This window comes from Drosophila hydei, unplaced genomic scaffold (assembly GCF_003285905.1).
Source record: "Drosophila hydei strain 15085-1641.00,03,60 unplaced genomic scaffold, DhydRS2 tig00008114-arrow-pilon, whole genome shotgun sequence".
Lineage (NCBI taxonomy): Eukaryota > Metazoa > Arthropoda > Insecta > Diptera > Drosophilidae > Drosophila > Drosophila hydei.
The window spans coordinates 6755408-6774024 of NW_022045827.1; the positions used below are offsets into that span (position 1 = coordinate 6755408).

The window sequence follows — 18617 nt, forward strand, 5'->3', positions numbered from 1 at the left end:
CAAGGGCTTAGATGATTGACGAGCAGCATTAGTCGAGTGGCGATAGTTCATCACTAACGTGAATTATCGATGTTTTCGCTTGAACTATCGATAAGTGTTTGCTCTACTTAATTTTTCTCTCCTCCACCAGAACCAAGCCAAAACATATTTGAGTTATTTTTCATAAGAAAAGGAAGTTACTTGTAGTTGAAACTACAAATTTATGTGTGTGTGTTGAACTAGCTAAGTTCATTTGATATCTCCCAAAATTGAGCTAAAGATATACATAATATTTCTTAGGTAAGCGCGAATACCAATTGCAAATTGGTCAATAGCTCATCGGCGTTTTCGCGACGCCCGGCACAGACACACACTCACACATACAACAACATTAGCAAGAACACGTACATGCGTACACACACATAGGTTATCTGTAAATGTGTGTGTGGTGCTCGTGCTTTGGAAAGAAAAATTTTTTATCGGCTACCAAAAGGCGCAAACTTTGCGAGTGAAAAAAGCAACGATTTAAATAAAAATGCTTATAATTTCCAGAAACGTTTGGCGTTGTCAGCAGCAGAGACTGCTACAAATTGGGAAACCATCAGCGGTCTACAGTACTTCCAAATCAACGCAAAAACAAACTAACTTAAACAGCACCACCAGCAGCAGCGATCCGGCAGCAAAAGCCCCAACAGCGGCAGCAGCAGTTTGTAGTCACGTAAGTCTGGCGCACCGATTGGCTAGGGCGCAAATCTCATGGTTTGTTTCGTTTATTTTTTTACTACAGATCATGAGCGGTCGGTATCGCGGCGGTGGAGGCGGAGGAGGTGGACGATATGGAGGAGGAGGTGGCTACGGTGGCGGCGGTGGTGGAAGTGGTGGGGGCGGATACAATGACTTTGACAACTATTGGGGCGGTGGCGGTTGTGGAGGAGGCGGTTACAACGACAATTTCGGCCCTGGTCCGAATCCCTTCAACAGTAAGTAACTTATTTCAACAGGAAACTATAAATTGCAACAGTATTCAAGTTCTGCACAGTCGACAAAAATGTCAAGAACGAGCTGCGTCGATTAACGAGAATTATATAAATAACTAGTCATAGGTCTCAAGTAAATGTTAATTGAGCTTTTTATAGTTTGTAAAGCCCACAAAAATTAAAATTAAAATTTAAATGTAAATATTACTCTACTTAACAACACATATTTATCAAAAGATGATATGGAGAGCAGTATTAATTTTTAATTTCTCGAGCTGTGGAGTTAGCTTCCGTAGGAAAACTAAACTTAAGTATATGTTTTACAAATGAAGGCAATTTTGAGCTTGAGCATATTTAACATATTTAATGTTATTATTTTCTCAGTGGGTCCCAACATCTCGGGCAACGATTTGATGCAGCTGATGAGCGCAATGGCCAGTAATTTTAGTATGAACTCACAGCCACCACACCCAATGCGTCAGAGTTGTGGAGAGTTGCGGAATCATCACTGCGGCATGTTTGTGGAACTTTCAGGGCGACTGTTTAAAAAGCGAGTCAATCGCTTTGCCGAGCTGCGTGATCGTAATGGCGGAGCTTGTCAGTTGGTCGTGCTGGAGGACAAACATCCGCGAGTGGCACGGCGCATGAACAACATGCCAGAAAATACAACGCTTACAATTGTGGGCCAAGTGATGCGAAGGCCCCACAATTCGTGTAACCAGACAATGCCCACAGGCGAAATAGAAGTGGAGGTGCAGGACATACTCAGCATACATTTTCCAGCTAGCGGCACGAAACGTGCCGGCGACAAGCGCACCTACAGCACCATGGCACAGCAACAGAGCAGCCTGGGCATCACCAGCACAGAGTACAAGATTGCCAGTGAGTATATGAATTGAATCAATCAAATTGATATGACTTTATAACTCATTTTGCAGAGAACGAGAATATCTTGAAATACTTTGAAAACCGCGATCTCACCTGTAATGATCTACGACGCGAGGATGTCGGCAAAACAGTCACCTTGGTGGGCTGGATACCATCGACTAAAAACAACAAATTCTTACAGCTAAAGGATGGCTACGGTCAGACTCAGCTCATGATCGAAGATCAATCTGTGAGTAAATATAAATATTTTCCTTATATAATAAGTATGAATAGCGGTATATATTGGTTAAAATGAATATATAGAAAACAACATTTGTATTAGAATTTGTTTAAGGAAGTATGGGAGATCTCCTCTTCTAGTCAATGTAACCTAATACAATGATATTCGCTAAGAAAGTTATGCAATTCTTATATTTGTTGTGTTTCGTTGAAGTTAATTGCAGAAAGTTTTGTAATTTAGTAAAACGTGTAGTTCTATGCATAAATAAAGCTTAATCTTCTTTACAGCTAATGGACACATTTATGTCTACACCGGAGCAAACCGTATTGCAAATAGTTGGCAAAGTGCTCAGCAGGCCGAAGGCAAACATAAACTTGGTAAGTGTTTATAAATATTTCAATGTCTCAATACATTAATATCATTTGTTTGTATATGCAGAAATATGACACTGGCGCGGTGGAAGTTAGTGTGACCAGTGTTAAAGTTTTAAATCCCGACGACCCCTACGAGGGTCCCATCAAAGTTAAAGAGAAGTTACAGAAGATGTCCATCGATGATCTCGAGGCCGATGAGGCCGCAGCTGCTGCACGCAATGCGATCAGCGCCAATAATGGGGAGGGTGATGTGGATGGCAGTGAAACGTCTCCAGCAAGCACAGCTCAGGCCATTGTCGAGCAGCAGCGTCAAAAGGTGGCGGACACCAACAAATTTGCAGATCGCACGCACAATTGCGGCGAACTGACATCCAATGAAATCAACGAAAAGGTCGTCATATGCGGCTGGCTGGAATTTCAGCGCATGAACAAGTTTTTCATACTGCGTGATGCTTACGGCCAAACGCAGGTGCTAATCTTGCCCAAAACGAAGGGACTGGAGGAGTATGCCGAAACGGGTGTACCCATAGAATCGATTGTACGCGTGGAGGGTACCGTTATTCCGCGTCCAGCAGCCACCATTAATCCAAAAATGACCACAGGACATGTTGAAATCGAGGCGGACAAAATCGACATACTAAATGCGGCCAAAAAGAATCTCCCCTTCGAGATACGCAAATTTAATCGAGCCGGCGAACGCTTGCGGCTCACGCATCGCTACTTGGACTTGCGTTTCAATGATATGCAGCATAATTTACGCTTGCGTTCGGCGGTTATAATGCGCATGCGCGAATATTTGATTAACTATTTGGGCTTTGTGGAGGTGGAGACGCCAACGTTATTCCGACGCACGCCCGGCGGTGCTCAGGAGTTTGTGGTACCAACACGCAAGGCGGGTCACTTTTACTCGCTTGTGCAGAGCCCACAGCAGTTCAAGCAGATGCTGATGTCGGGCGGCATCGATCGCTACTTTCAGGTGGCGCGATGTTATCGTGATGAGGCCACACGACCGGATCGTCAGCCGGAGTTCACACAGCTTGACATTGAATTGTCGTTCACTAGTCGCGATGATATAATGCAACTGATTGAGGAAACTCTGCGCTACTCGTGGCCCAAGCATTTGCCCAAGTTGCAGACGCCGTTTAGGCGCATTACCTACGAAGAGGCCATGGAGAAATATGGCACAGATAAGCCGGACACACGTTTTGGTTTTCTGCTTAACAACGTCTCGGATATTATCGAGAAGAGTGAAAACTTCAAGGGCAAATATAATGACTTTAGCGCCTATGCTATTGTGGTGCGTTCCAGCGAAGCCTTCTGGAATGGTGCCGCACGTAAGCACTACGAGAGTCTGAGCAAGGTCTTCTCTGGCACGCTCTTCGTACGCAAGTTTAACTTTGCCAAGGACGTGCAGGAGAGACTGACTAAGTTGCTGGGCACCGAGGTGGCCACTGAGATTATTGAGAAATTTGATCTGGAGGAAAACGATTTGCTTTTCCTGTGTATTGGACCCAAAGTGGAGACGGTTAGTGAAACAAATCATTTTCATTTTCAAATGAGACCTAACTTAGCCTTTCATTACTCTCCACAGCGCAATCTACTGGGTCGCATTCGAGTGGACTATCACGATTTTCTTGTAGAGAATGTAAAAACTAGAAAACCAAACGACTATCGCTTCCTGTGGGTCGTAGATTTTCCGTTATTTGAACGCAACCCCGCCACAAATCAGCTCGAAAGCGTGCATCATCCGTTCACGGCGCCGCTTGTTGAGGATTTGGACAAGTTTGCCACCAGTTGCGACAATCTGGAATCCATACGGTCCGAAGCATATGATTTGGTCCTTAATGGTCAGGAAGTGGGCGGTGGATCTATGCGCATCCACGATCGCGATATGCAGCAGTTCATATTAGAGCAAGTTCTCAAAATCCCCCACGATCATCTGGCGCACTTGTTAAGCGCTCTGGAGTCTGGCTGTCCGCCGCATGGGGGCATTGCTCTGGGTCTGGATCGTCTTATAGCTATATTATGTCGTGCGCGTTCCATACGCGATGTGATTGCATTCCCTAAGTCCCTCAACGGACGGGATCCGCTCTCTAATGCACCGGTGCCCATTTCAGATGAGGATATGAAACTCTACCACATCACCATACAGGAGGTTGAAGCGGGAGAGGACGGTGCAAGCAACAATGATACAGCGAACTCACAGGAGGACGATGATCCAGATGCCATGCGTGCTCCACCATCGCCCATGTCGGGCACTAGCGATACTGAGCACACCACGATGGATGTTGATGTGAAAAACGAGCCCACTGAAGAAGTGCCAGCGACAGTGCCAGAGCCAGAGGCAGAGCCAAAGACAGAGCCAAAGTCAGAGCCAGAGCCAGTGTCAGTGTCAGTGTCAGTGCCAGAGCCAGAGCCCACAAGCACGAACGATAAAGTTGATGAGACGGCAACGCCAGCCACAGACTTGCTAGAATCAGCCATCAAATCTGAAAATGTTATCGCAGACGAAACGTCAGCACCGACAACAGACACGACTGCTGCCGCTGGACCAGCGACGCGCGCCAAACGCGTGGTCAAGAAAAAAGTGTAGGACGCATCGGGTCGCGAGCAACCAGAGCAGCGCGGAATTAAAGATACGACTTAGCATTTTATCCATAAGCTCAAATAATAAAACATGTAATGGCGTTGCAGGATGCCAACAACACCAATCAAGATGCCACCGCTCTATTGCCAGTCAACCCCATATAGGGCGGTACCGAGGCAGGAGGGCAGCTCCTATCAAATTGTATTGTAAATGCCAATGGGGCGCGATTTAGTGTCCACTGGTTTAGTTAACCCATCTAATCTCCACTCCCATTGCGGACGCACCTCACGCGCACGCCCACCAACATTCGTAAGTCCATTATTAATTATATACATATATGGCGATTTATTACAATTTACAATATAATTATATACGAACTGCTATTGTATTGCGATTTGTTTAAAAATACAATAAATCAATTAAGATAGAAACGCATTTACTACTATCAATAGTAGGGGCACTCATTACAGTCCTGGACTATTTTGTAAGCTTTTTTACTACTTATATCTAGTTAAATTAAGACATCATTCGCTGGAATGTCATATTCATAAGAGTCTCTTTCAGATCCTCAATGGGCTAGGGGCAAGGGAAGGGAGCTAAGTATTTGCGTTGTTCAGTTAGTGCACGTTTGGCATGCTGAATATATCATTGTCTATGTATCCATAGGTAAGATTGCGTCTGTAATCCCACCAGTTTAGTGGCCTATTCAGTTGACGATCGTCGAGCACTTCTATAAATTCACCTGAGCCTAAATCCTGCTCCTCGATCAAGTCGTCGCTCTCGTTGTCTGTGAGTTGTGGCGGACTGTAGCTGGTCCAGTGCTCATAGAGATCGTGAATATCAGGTGTGCTGGGCAGGTTATTGAAATTGGAGGCCAGCTTGCCAAACTGATCGATGTGCTGCAGCAATGGATCGACATTCGGCGTTGGTATGCGTTGTGGCAACGGAGGTGTTCGTGGACGCTTGACGCCAAGCGTGGGCAGATCCGTCCACTTGCCCAGCGCATAAGGCGAGGTGTCGTTGGTGTCTATTAGAAACATGCCACGCGTGCCGGGTCGTATATTTTCGCCGGCCTCCAGCAGATAGTTTGTGGGCGGACACATGCCCAGCAGATAGGAGATGTAGCCGCTGCAGGCCCAGCCCCAGAATCCTTTGGGTGAGCGTATGGACTCGAGGTAATAGGCCGTTGCGCGCTGATGGCTGCAGGCAAATGAATCTAGAAGAAATATTCACGAGTTAAATTCATTTTTTTATATTCCCTTTCAGAGTTGCACCCACTCATCCACTGTGGCTTTGAGCATCCTGGCTGTGAAATGCCGCCATTCATATAGAAATCAGCGTGACCGCAACGCTCCAGTTTGCCCTGCACCAGCGCATTCGTGTGTATCACATCGACAAATCCTGCATCGCTCGGATCCAGCTTGTCATTGAGGCCGGCAGTAATGAAGAGTGGCATCGCCGGATCCAGTCCTGTGATACGTGGCAGCTGAAAGGACTTCAAATTGCGTGCTATATAGTTGGGCACCTGGGCGCCCAGCGAGAAGCCAATGATGTGTATATCCGTATTGCCTGTCTCCACCAGACGCTCAATCAGCTGCGAAGCACAGGCGCCCGCTTGCCGCGTGTTGTGCACAGCGCTTATATAGCAAGGTCCCGGCGACAGCACACTCCAGTCCACATAGATTATGTTGTAGTCCGCCTTGGCTAAGTATTCTATAACGCATACCAAATATGTTTCTATTACTGATTCCAATTTGTCACTTTATTGACTCACCATCTCGCATTTGTTGCAGCGGACTCAGAAACATGTCGGAGTTGTAGCCGTGTATGAGTATCTTGGTTGGAAACTTGGGATTGAAATAGGAATTGGTGAGATTGGATTGCTCGGCCGTCGCATCAATGTGCAGACTCTGGCGATCCATGACATTGCGGCGCGTATAAATATAATATTTGACATCGGGATCGGGACAGCTGCGTCCTATGGCCCATTTGCAGGGTCCCACAGTTATATCACGATTGCCAACAGGCTTTGCTGCCGCAGGCGCAGCAGTTGTTGTCGCATTGTCCGCTGCTGCAGCTGACTGTGTGACGAAATCAAAGACCGAGCCGCCTTGGCAAGTCGAAGCTATAGAAATAGTGGAATTTAGTGTGACATAAGTGTAAAGACTTGAGGAGTTACCTAAGCACAGGCAAACTAGGGCCAACAGCCTGCAATTCATCTTCCAAGTTGTTGCTATTATTTTCTCAATTTATTAACAATTAAAGCGTTGCTAGCTGTGCCCTGTCCGAAAATGTTGGAGAAACTGAATGCCGGGCTTCAAGCCGTTGACCAATTTGGCCAATGTGCTGGGCAGCGAGTCTAAGAGTGTGTGGGTGTGTGTGTGTGTGTGTGTGTGTGCAAAGTGAGAGTTGAGCATGAAAAAAGTGAAAACATTGAGAGTCAGAGGATTAGCTAACTGTGAATTAAAGTGCTGAGAGACCAATGCAGACCTAAACTTTATTTGCACTCACACACACACGCACACCTGTTGTGCTGCGTACGTGTTTGTTGTTTCAATAAGTACGTAGTGTAAAAAGTTAAGCACGTCGCACAGCAAAAAAAAAGAAGCTAACGATCGCTTAATGTTGCTTGTCTGCAGCTTTTATAGCCCACAAACCCTTAAGACATATATGGAGCGTCGGCTCTATAGGCTTACGGCTTAAGCGCTTTAAGACAATGCCAGTTAAATATATATATATATATAAATATTAATAAATACATTCCCGACCCGCGTCAACACACTTAAAATTGGGTTTGTTTTTATTTACCTGCTTGAAATCTAGCCTGAGTTAACTTAATTGGAGCACTACGGGATTATTAGTGGTATGCAGCAGCTATACAATTGATTTATTAATTGATGCCAGGCCTGTCCTCTGGACATAGTTTAGCTTTTGGCCAATTTCTATAGTTTCTCAATTTATTATCGCTGCGTGTGGCTGGCAACGCCCACAGTAGATGGCTTTATAGCATATATATAGATATATAGCTATATATATAGCTATGTATATACACAAGTTTTATACGTATAGTTGCTGTCTATATTTTCAGGGGCACTAATAATCTTTTCGACATAGAACCGCCATGGAATGTCAAGCAAAATGGAAGCCAATGGAACAAGCATTAGCGCCTAAACGAGCGACATCTCTGACATTCTCCCGTTCTCTCTCTTCCTCTCTCTCTCTCATCTCTGAGGGAGATGATCTGATGGCAGCTTCCATTAATTTATTTATAACTTAGTTTAGCAACATTGTCAAATTTATGAAGACTTTTCAAGTTTGACACGCGCAACAAGTTATATCTGGATATATATATAAATATACTATATATATAAACGATCTGAAGGCGTAATATTATTATAATTTTATTATATATTTATTCAGTCTTGGTAAATGATTGATTCACAGTTGAAGTTTTTTAGATTTATAAAGTTTTTTCTCTGTGTTCACTCTGGACAATTGATATCTTCTGGCTTTTCGAGTAACCCGTTATCAGCTCCAGATAGTATGCGTTTGATCTCCAGCTTGATTATATTTTTAATATGTAGTGGATAACTCTTAAGTTTACGCTTTAAAAACTTTAGATATTCCGTTGTTTCGAAGCTCAAATCGAGGCGGGCATCTTCATCTGTTTGAGATGTATTATCCTCATCATCTTCGGCTTCCTCAGTTTTCTGGGTTTTCTCATTTTGCTCGATTTCTCCAGGGGTTTGGGACTCCTCGACGCTACTCTTTGTATTCTCCATTACAGCAAATCTGACTGAATGAATGAAAAGTCAAGGTTGTCTAATTTATGTGCTTAATTTTCATATACTTGAGTTATTAGAAAACAAGCAGGAATATTGCAGTCGGGTGAAACCAACTGCAAAATACGCGTTCATGCTTCGATAACGGAAACATATGTTAGTTTTACAATTTACCATGCTCCGCGTAACGTAAAATTTTGAAATCTATTTGAAAAAAGCTCATTAATATATATGGACGTTAGCTGGAAACATTGTTTTTCTTATTTGCAGTCGAACTGTAGCAGAGGTCCACAAAGGTTTTGGAAATACAGGTGCGCGTAAATACGACCTTGATATTGACTTTCTATATTGATTATTCTGTGCTAATATAGATTCTTAAATTATATATGAATTTATGCTGAACAAATTATAATTATAGTAAATCAGAATTTACTTCGTTCTCTGTAAGCACTTCAAAAAATTCTAAACAAAATCTTTAGACGAGTCCTAACTCTTAAGTCTCTAACTTCATCGGCAACAAAATAAATTCATACAAACTGACGGACAAGCTAATATACTCTTTTCATTATATTAAAGAGTATTTGAGTTGAAAATACTCTGTATACACAAGCACTTTTCAACTAAAATCCAATAGAAAAAATTGTCTGATATTAAAATATGTCCATGTTCTGAATGTTTATAGAGGTATCTAAATTGTGAAATATTTAAAATGTGTATTTAGCTTAGACTAATCTAATTACCAAATTTGCTGAGAAACTCCTTATACATATGAAACGTGCTCAAATAACTGTACTTCGATAGCGTTTTTAATCGACTTAAGGGAAATGAAAAACCTATCGATGATGTGGCGCGTGCTAAAGAAGGACCTAATTAAGTTTTAAGATTGAAGGCAGAATGACAGATTGGGCTAGATTGACTCGGCTGTCGATGCTAGTCAGAGAAATATATATATTTTATAAGGTTCCAAACACATATCTGCTTCTAATAATTTTAATAAAATTAAAATGCACTACAGTATCAGGGCCCGGGCTTATAAAATTAAGCTTCTAAATCTACCGCAAATAACTGCAATCCAAACTTTTAATTTGAGCCGTGCAACGCCGGTTAATACCTGGCAGTGAGTAATAGATTGTTGACATTTTCTGCGTCTATTTCGCTAGAGCGGAAATCTGTAAGGTCAAGGCGTTAGAGGCAAGAGGCATGTGCTATCATTTGTTTGGTGGACGTCACAATCTGGGCACTATGCTCCACATCTACTCGGGCGGGGGCTTATCAGTCGCGAGTTGCCTCCAGCTTCGATTTCGAGACGTAGTACGCGCGCGTTACGTCTAGCGTTCGGGTGAGCAAAATGCGCTGGCAATGGCAGCTGCCAATGCTGCTTATGGCCATGCGCCTGGTACATGGCCAACAGGCGACAGCAGAAGCAACCACGGAGGAGCAGGACGAGGCAGCCAAATTTTTTACCCGATTGTACAAGCGAAATCTGCAGCAGTTGGTGGCACTGAGAAATGAGAGCATTGAGCCCTGTGACGATTTCTATGCACACGCATGCGGAAACTTTGGAGCGCTGGGCCAGGCGCCGGATCCAGATGATGCACTGCCTCCATTTCTGTATAACCTGCAGGATCGCATGCAATTCTTTCAGGTGCAGCATGAAAACTTTCAAACGTTGCCGGGCAAATTGCTGGCCCAATTGTACGGCGAGTGCAGGATGCGAGGGCAGCAGCACGCGCACCTGGAGCACATGCTAGAGCAGGTGCCATTCCTAGCTGCCCACCAGGTGGTGCTCGCGGGCTGGCCATTTCTGCGTCATCAATGGCAGCGCCAGCAGCTGGATGGGCAGCTCAATTGGATACAGCTGGCTGCGCAGCTGGCGGCGCATGGTCTGCCCACATTGCTGCACATCTACTTTGCCGAGCAGACCATCTATGTGGCGCCCATACAAGAGCTGCCGTGTCCCAGTCAGCGGGAGTTCAAGGCGAGCATGTCAGACGTTCTGACGGGTCGTCATGCCCAGGTGGCGCACATTGTGGCGCATGAGATGCGCATGCTGTGCCGTGGCATGCGCGGTGAGCTGCCTTTGGCCAATAGCCTGACCGAGGGCCAGAGAGAACGGCAGAGCACACCGGCACCTGGGCAGGAGCAGCTGGAGCTGGACGACAATACCATGGATTATATGCAAAGCTTCTTTAGCCTGCTCAACTTTACGGAACAGGAACTGGCAACGGCACGCAAGCTGCCCGTGAATGTGGCACGCATCACACGGGCGTGGAGCGTGCTGCGTCAGACTGAGCCGCGCATTGTCTACAACTATGTGCTGTGGCAGGCGCAGCAGCGTTTGGTCTACGAGGATTGCTTTGAGCTGGCCACGGAGTTTGAGCGTCTGCTGCATGCCGAGTATTGGCAATGGCATGTGCTGGCTCCACAGCTGACACGGGATGTGGCATTGGCCATGTACCAGTTGCACACCACGCGCTTCCAGCAGCGCCGACGCTCCACGCTGGGCAGTCGGGACTGGTATGGCCATCTGTTGCCGGCGTCTGTGGAGCGCCGTGAATTGCAGGTGGCACGCCTGCTGCAGGCGCATGCCCAGCACTATCTCAACATCACTGAGCTAACCTCGAGGTATGGCCAGGTGCACTTCAAGCCGTATTACTTTTACGGCAACTTGCTGCAGCTGCGACGCGCTCAACTGCGGCACAGCTTCCAGTCACCGTATGTGGATGCGGAAGATGTGCAGCAATCCGCCTACTTCCTGCGCCACTTTCTACACTTTGTGCTGCTCTCGCTGCACCGGCCCATGTATCATTACTATGCCACGCAGGGCCTGGAGCTTTGGCGCGAGTCGCGCCTGCTGCAAGATACCGACGGCTATTATACGGCACTCGACTGCCTGGAGCGACAGACGCAGCAGCGCTACGATGTGCAGCAGGCGGCCATCTATCGTCCGTTGAGCACGCATGAGGTGGCAAATGTCTTTCATTTCCATCGCTCGTTTCAGGCAGCTCTGCGGGACTATCGCTTCTGGCTGCAGGGCGAGCGATTCGTGTTTGCCGAACAGTTTGTGCTGCAATACTTCGGCCTCGACGAGCATCGCATACTCTTCTATGCGGTTGCGCAGCAGTTGTGCAATCGCCACGATGAGATCTTTGCGGCGCAGCTCAATCGGGGCTATATGAATATGCCAGAGTTTCAGGCCGCCTTCAAATGTGAGCCGGAGGCACAAATGAATCCTCCTGCAAAGTGTATGATAAACAGATGTGAATAGTCAAATGGAAATTCTTAGAATTAATTAATGTTATTTAAGATAAATAATAATTAATGTTACTTAAGATAATAATAAAATAAAAACTATAAAAAAAAATATATTTAATTTTTATTTATTTTTCTTTTTATTTTTAATGTGCATATTTTTTAAATATTATTAAATATTAAATAAATATATATATGTATATATGTAAATATGTATGTATATATGTAAAAACTTAAATTTTTATGCATTTTTATATTTGTAAATTTAATTACTTTTTCTTAATATAAAAATTATTTTCTTGATTAGTATTTGTAAATTTTATTATTGTTAAATTCAATTATTTTTTGAAAATTTAATTTTCATATTTAATAATATTTAGTTCTAAACATAGAAACTACTTAATTTTTATTTAAAATTTAATAATTAAATAATTAAAAATTTTAAATACAATTAATTTTAGTTGAAAATGATATAAAAAATATATAAATTACTTTAATTATTTACAAATATTTATATATATGTATTTTTATAAATTTTTTATATTTTAAAATTTCAATTCGTTTGCCAAATGTGCCAAATGCTATAAAAAGATTGCTTAAAAAATGTTTTAGTATTCAATGGTTAAAATGATTTTATAATTTCTAAGTATGTTTAAAATTAAATACAATTAGAATAAATATATAATATAAAATATATAAATATACAAAAGTATTAGAATAATAATATAAATAAATTTTAAATTTAGTATTTCTCTACTTTCAGCTTTCGACTCTTTTCTTTTTTTCCATTTCTCGACTGGATGTCAAATGAAATGTTTTCAATATTTCGTGATCATTGAACCTGAAATATTTCCGAACATTTGTCAGTAATTGTTTCAGTCATTATGCACATGATTTCGACATACATATGTATATATACATTTATTTTTGTGTATTGTTATTTTTCTAGAGTTCATTTCCAACATTTGCGCAGTGCATTTTCAAATTGAGTTAATGACAACTGTCAGGTACTCACTATTGGCATGGAGACATGGTCCACATTATGCGTCAAATTGTTTACGAAAGCGTGGGCGGAGTCTCTAACTTATAGTACATAAGATATAGTATATACAGTATATACAGTTCTGCGTATTTGCTAGTATTTTTGCTTTGGGTGTTCAAAATCTTCACAGCTAAAGCTGAGAATTTATGTGTTAGCTCAAATCATATGAATTTTAATGACATTCGACAACGTCATCGCGACTTTTGTGGTATGTTTTAGATAACGTCATCTGAGGGAGGTTCTTTTGCACCTGAAAAACTGAAACAAAAGACTTGCGAGTGACACGATTCGCATGTTTCGAAACAAACATGTTTGGAAAATGTTTATATAATATAGTATTTGAACTATTTTTCATGCAAAAAGCATTGTTCTACTATTTTCCATTATGTTTTATATATTTTTATAATTTTTGTTTTATTTATTTTTTAGCGGCTGCGGCTGCTCGCAAACTGTCAAAGCGGCTAAGAAAATTTATTTTATTTATTTTCGATGTGGATTTTCGTTAAACTTTAAAGCATGTTCCAAGCAACAATTTCTATTGGGGTCTCGCTTTGGCCCATGTGCTCTTTGGAAACCGAACCAAGCCAAAGCAAAGCAAGAAGACTTTTTTCCACTATATAATTACATATACACACAGACATATTTTCATTTTCCACTTGTCAGTTGACAGCGCAACGTTTTTCTCTTGAGTGCCGTTCTTTGCCGAAATATCCAACATCCAAATGTGAGTGTGTGTGTGTGTTCTTTCTATTTTATAGATACTTTCACGCCAATGTTTAGCATCGCAAAGTATTTTAATTTTTGCTATATTTTGCGCAACCCAGTGGCCAAGTGCGTGAATCGATTTTAGTTGGGCCAAAGCCTCGCTGCAGTTAATAGCGCAAATAGTCCGCAAAAAAATAAAACTAAAACTAAAAAATAATTTAAAACGTATCCAGGTAACCCCAAGGCCCATCCAATATTCATTAAATAATCTTGTGTCGAGTGAAATTTCTTTGCATAATCCCAATCGAATTTAAGTGTGCCGTGCTAATAAATTTATCGAGAAATATTTGGAACTGTTCCAATCCATAAAGCTGGAATTATTATGCCAACAATATTTCTGCTATATGTACTACAGACAGACATTTTGATTGCTCTATCAACAGCGCAACAACAAAAATACAAATAAATAAAAAAAATAGAAATTAATGCAAAACATGAAATAAAAATATATATAAATATATATAGTATATATAGTATATATATAGTATACTCGTCTATATAGAGACTGTCGCCCGTTTGAATAAAATTTTCTTACGTTTTTTATATGCATATAAAAAGAAATAAAATAATAAAATAAAACAAGTTGTATAATTTAAAAACAAAATGATATGTGTTTTTGAAAATTAATGGGCGCCTTTTTAGTGTTTAGTTTGTATATGAAATGATCACGCGCGATCTAATATTATAATTGCCTGACCTTTGCGAGGTTGTCTGAGCAGATAAAACTATCCAATTGGACTCTAATATTATGCCTTAATCATTTATTAATTTCCTTTCTCAACATCTATTTATAGCGCTTGAATAAAAATGAATGAGGCTACGAATCTGTTTACCACCTTCGGCATTTTGGCCATTTTGCTGTTCTTCCTCTGGATCATCTATGCAGTGTTGTAAATAACACAGACTCCATGGCTGGGGCATAGAGCAAAGGTGAGTGTAGCTTACGATTAGAAAGGGAAAACTAAGTGACTTAAAGTGAGTAAGGATGAATTTTAATGGGTTTAAAAATTTTAGGTTAAAAATTTTTGCTAATTAAAAATGTATTTTGATAAGAATTTATGGTACTTAAAGACAAAAAAAAAAAAACTATAAAATGTAGTCTGACTTCAAAAGACCCTTAAGCAAATCAAATTGATTGGAATCGGATGTGAGAAGTGTGTATAACAGCTAAATATACATTCATACTCGCTCAGAAATTGCTAAAGGGTATATTGGCTAGGAGTAATTTATGCATAAGTTTGTATGAAATTTAGAGAGCTGGGAAAGTAGGATAAATATCTTTGTAGGTATACACAAAGATATATATTTGGGTATACAAAGATATATAAATTTATAGATCAAGTATTAAGAACACATAAGAATAAATTAGTATGCTCACAGTAGGCGTGGCAAATTAGAAAAAGATTGAGTCAATTTGTAGTACAAACTCTGAACTGAGGGAACTGTACACGCTCACTAGAGACATAAAAATTAACCTTTATATATCTACATATATAAGTCAAAAAGTCACTGCTAAACCTTTTGAAAGCTACTTTATGATTGGGAACGACTATTACGCTTTCTGTATCTAGTAATTGAATTTGAAATAGTTATTTGAAAAATTATCTTTTTTGTTTCAAAAAAATTTTTCATGAATTTTCAAAGGCATGCCATCTAGACATTCGGCAATTTCTTATTACATGCTTAAGTAAACGATTCCAAATAGTAAATTAAATATGCATTTTGAAAATAGGTACGCACATAGCTCTTGAGAAATTCAATTAGCTGCGAATGTAGGGCAGCGGCCTGGCTACGTGCCTCGAAATGTTTTGGACATGTTTCAAAAAGCCAAACAAACATGTGGCACAAGCAATTTAAGAATGTATTTAGCTGGCCAAAGAAAATAAATATGAATTGCGATTTTGACTACAGCTGCCTGGAAAATAAAGTAGCACGTCGCCCAACCTTATAGAAGCAATCAGCGAATAACAAAGAAATAAATATATTTCGGAAAAAAAAAGAAAACAATTTGCCAGCGCCACGAATGAATGATGGCTGAAATTGAAAAGAGGAGAGAGATAGAGAGGAAAACTGGGAGAACTTTGGAGAAGTTGCCGTGGCAAGGCTGTCAAGACTCAAGCAAGCGCCCACACGCATCCACATGGAATCTAAACATACTTATAAATATTGCGTATACGTATGGTGGTACATACATATAGCGGCGATGTGTGCCGCATCAAAATATGCGCAACAACTGGACACCAATACGTACGGCCAGCCGCCATATATATCTCTCAAATATATTTAGATATATGTGTTTGATTATGTGTAGGGGCTATATGTATATTTATATATATAAACCATAATTCCAATGAGCTGGCTGCTGGCTGCTGTCCGATTTTGATTCGTGATAAAAATTGTAGGCCAGTTTGTGGAGAAATATTTTTTGGTGCGTTTCTCAGTTATTCCGTGCCATTTGCTACGAACGGTTTGCTGATTCCTGCAAATTCTCAAGCTGTGTGTAATCATAGAGTGCATTGATATAGCAAGCCTCAAGCAATATATTATTACTATATACATAGTTAATGGTGTTTTCCACTTGACTAATTAGTTAATTACAATTTTATTTCTCTATAAAAATCCAGCAAGCAGCAACAACAACAACAACAACGACAATAACAAAATGAATGAAGCCAGAAGTTTGTTTACCACCTTCATAATCCTGGCCTTCTTGCTCTTCTTGCTCTATGCCTTCTACGAAGCCGCTTTCTAAATAATGATTTGACTCTAATTCAAGGATATATGCTTACATGTTGAATTTTGAATTCCAAAAACAATAATTTAAAATATGAAAAAATAAATACCAAATTACATACGACTAGGATTTTTTGTAGAGCGTTACGCGCGTTTAAGCCGCTAGCATTTAATGGATTTCTATTAGTACCCTAAGTCAGGTAAGTCGAAACCAACTAATAAAAATCTTCAAAATTATTGCTGCCCATCGCAAATCAAAAAGTTTTTTCTTTTTAGAACATAATGAGCTGTTCTATGACATTAATTATTTAAATTAGCAAAGAATGTAGCATGGATATACAGCCTTAGATATATCTCATGACTATGCTCAGTTTTTTTTGTAGTTTATTTTTTTGGCAGCGCTGTCAAAAGTTGCGACATTAAAAAAATCATTTTCCAAAAAGTTTTATCTTTTTTAGCGACATTTCGACATGGCCCACTAGAGAGCTAACCTCCCTTACGATACATATATATGCTATATATATGCATATGAATATATATATATATATATATATATATATATATATATATATATTTGAATTTGTAGATACATGTGTATAAAATGGCTTTTGAAATATTATTGCGGCGTGTGAAATTTGTCAAATGAATTCGACGTGATATTTTGAGCGTTGACAATTTTTTTGATTTCCTTTAGATTTTTTTTTAAGTTTTCAAATCTTTGCGAAATGCATTAAAATAAAATTATTTATTGCATTAAAAAGCAGACGCCTTTTTGATGATTTTTTGCTATAAATTGAATGAAATTAGGAAAAAGTTTTTGAATAAATAAAATTCTGTTTTAGCATTGGTAGAGAAAAGTATAGTTAGTCTGAAAAATTCAAGATTTTAATCTTAGCTAAAAATAAATTGAAAAAAAAAAACACATTTTTGCGGCTATTGTTTATGCGTTTTACCCACTTGAATACGAAGCCATTATATTTATATATCTGTATTTAAAACAACAAATTCAATTTCGATATCGGCTGCCAAAAGAAACAATTTCAAGAGCGCATTTCCATGTTCAAGTAACTTGTTTTGGACTTGCGATTGCGGGCAATAATTTTTGCATTTAAAACTAAATATATTGCTGCTCAGGCCATTTGGCTTGTTTGTAACAAGTGTTCTTATTGGACATTCTTATTTGATTCTGACTTCCTCTGCAGATGACGTCAAAGCTGCAGGCAATAAGAGCAGCTGCTCGGTTCGATTGGGGGCTTTGTATCGCCAGAGGAAATGTGTGATCCGGTGAGTTCCATTTGGTTCGAATACACATATTTAAATATAACATATTTGTATTTATTTATATATTGCAGTCATTCGGGCGATCCAATTGAAACGTTTGGGACATTCTCAACTTTTATAGCCGGCACGGCCTTGGCGTCATCTGCTCTAATCATAAATATTAACAGGCAACATTTTCGTTTCGCAATGGAATTTATTCAATTAATAATTAATTGACCATAATGTACAGTATAAATGTGTATTGCAACAACAACAACACGAACAGCAACAACAACAGCTCATGGCGCACATAGGAAAATTATGTATTTCATTGTTTAACACTTTGCACATAATATGTAAGATCTTTATTTAATTCTATTTGCATTTTTTCGTAAATAACAACAAGACCAACAGCTGCACAAGCAACAAAATGCAACAAAAAATAACAACAAAAAAGCAGGAATAAAATAACAAAAAAAGCAAAAAAACATGATTTATTTTCTGGTTTGGGCTAGCTTTAGAGCTTTAATTAAATCATTTTTTTTTTAAATTATTGAATTAAATTTATTAAATTATGTTTAGTATGCAAGAAGAGTTGGGAGAGTTGCAAGAGTTTGTTTCCCTTTCAAAACTTGACTATTCTCTGCAATACAACTTTTGCCACTAGGCCATTTAAATCTTCTCATACTCGCCAATTGGCGATAGCCCATAGCTATCATTTATAATTTAATTTAATTTACTTTCATTAGTATCTAAAA

The 18617-nt window shown here is 40.1% G+C and overlaps 4 protein-coding genes and 1 long non-coding RNA gene across 10 annotated transcripts; 3 read left to right on the forward strand and 2 right to left on the reverse strand.

The window, feature by feature from the left end:
• The first annotated feature begins 138 nt into the window (after positions 1-138).
• Positions 139-5456, forward strand: LOC111601176 (aspartate--tRNA ligase, mitochondrial). The gene is made up of 8 exons (XM_023317655.2): positions 139-279; positions 532-697; positions 767-959; positions 1341-1838; positions 1895-2073; positions 2352-2441; positions 2503-3963; positions 4030-5456. Exons 3-8 carry the CDS (start codon positions 770-772, stop codon positions 5029-5031), a joined length of 3420 nt encoding a protein of 1139 aa, XP_023173423.2. The 5' UTR covers positions 139-279; positions 532-697; positions 767-769; the 3' UTR covers positions 5032-5456.
• A 114-nt stretch (positions 5457-5570) lies between these two features.
• Positions 5571-7327, reverse strand: LOC111601180 (phospholipase A1 member A). The gene is made up of 4 exons (XM_023317658.2): positions 7205-7327; positions 6800-7150; positions 6304-6738; positions 5571-6241 (listed from the first exon to the last, which is right to left on the reverse strand). The coding sequence occupies exons 1-4, from the start codon at positions 7242-7244 to the stop codon at positions 5643-5645; spliced, it is 1425 nt and encodes a 474-aa protein (XP_023173426.2). The 5' UTR covers positions 7245-7327; the 3' UTR covers positions 5571-5642.
• A 1123-nt stretch (positions 7328-8450) lies between these two features.
• On the reverse strand, positions 8451-9637 carry LOC111601194. 3 transcript variants are annotated; one of them, XM_023317681.1, is made up of 2 exons: positions 9548-9637; positions 8451-8821 (listed from the first exon to the last, which is right to left on the reverse strand). In XM_023317681.1, exons 1-2 carry the CDS (start codon positions 9573-9575, stop codon positions 8508-8510), a joined length of 342 nt encoding a protein of 113 aa, XP_023173449.1. In that variant the 5' UTR covers positions 9576-9637; the 3' UTR covers positions 8451-8507. The 3 variants fall into 3 exon arrangements, with proteins under 3 accessions (XP_023173449.1, XP_023173450.1, XP_023173448.1); XM_023317682.1 differs by having other exon boundaries at positions 8451-8817; positions 9548-9566; XM_023317680.1 differs by lacking the exon at positions 9548-9637 and adding an exon at positions 8876-8943.
• A 310-nt stretch (positions 9638-9947) lies between these two features.
• LOC111601167 lies at positions 9948-12075 on the forward strand. Its single transcript, XM_023317645.2, has one exon. The coding sequence runs from the start codon at positions 10156-10158 to the stop codon at positions 12073-12075; it is 1920 nt and encodes a 639-aa protein (XP_023173413.2). The 5' UTR covers positions 9948-10155.
• Positions 12076-13756: 1681 nt separating this feature from the next.
• Positions 13757-18274, forward strand: LOC111601161. 4 transcript variants are annotated; one of them, XR_002751521.2, is made up of 5 exons: positions 13757-13825; positions 14661-14796; positions 16491-16799; positions 17802-17883; positions 17952-18274. It is a non-coding gene; the product is annotated as an uncharacterized LOC111601161 (long non-coding RNA). The 4 variants fall into 4 exon arrangements; XR_002751522.2 differs by lacking the exon at positions 13757-13825 and adding an exon at positions 13964-14039; XR_002751524.2 differs by lacking the exons at positions 13757-13825; positions 14661-14796 and adding an exon at positions 15580-15598.
• Positions 18275-18617: the final 343 nt, after the last annotated feature.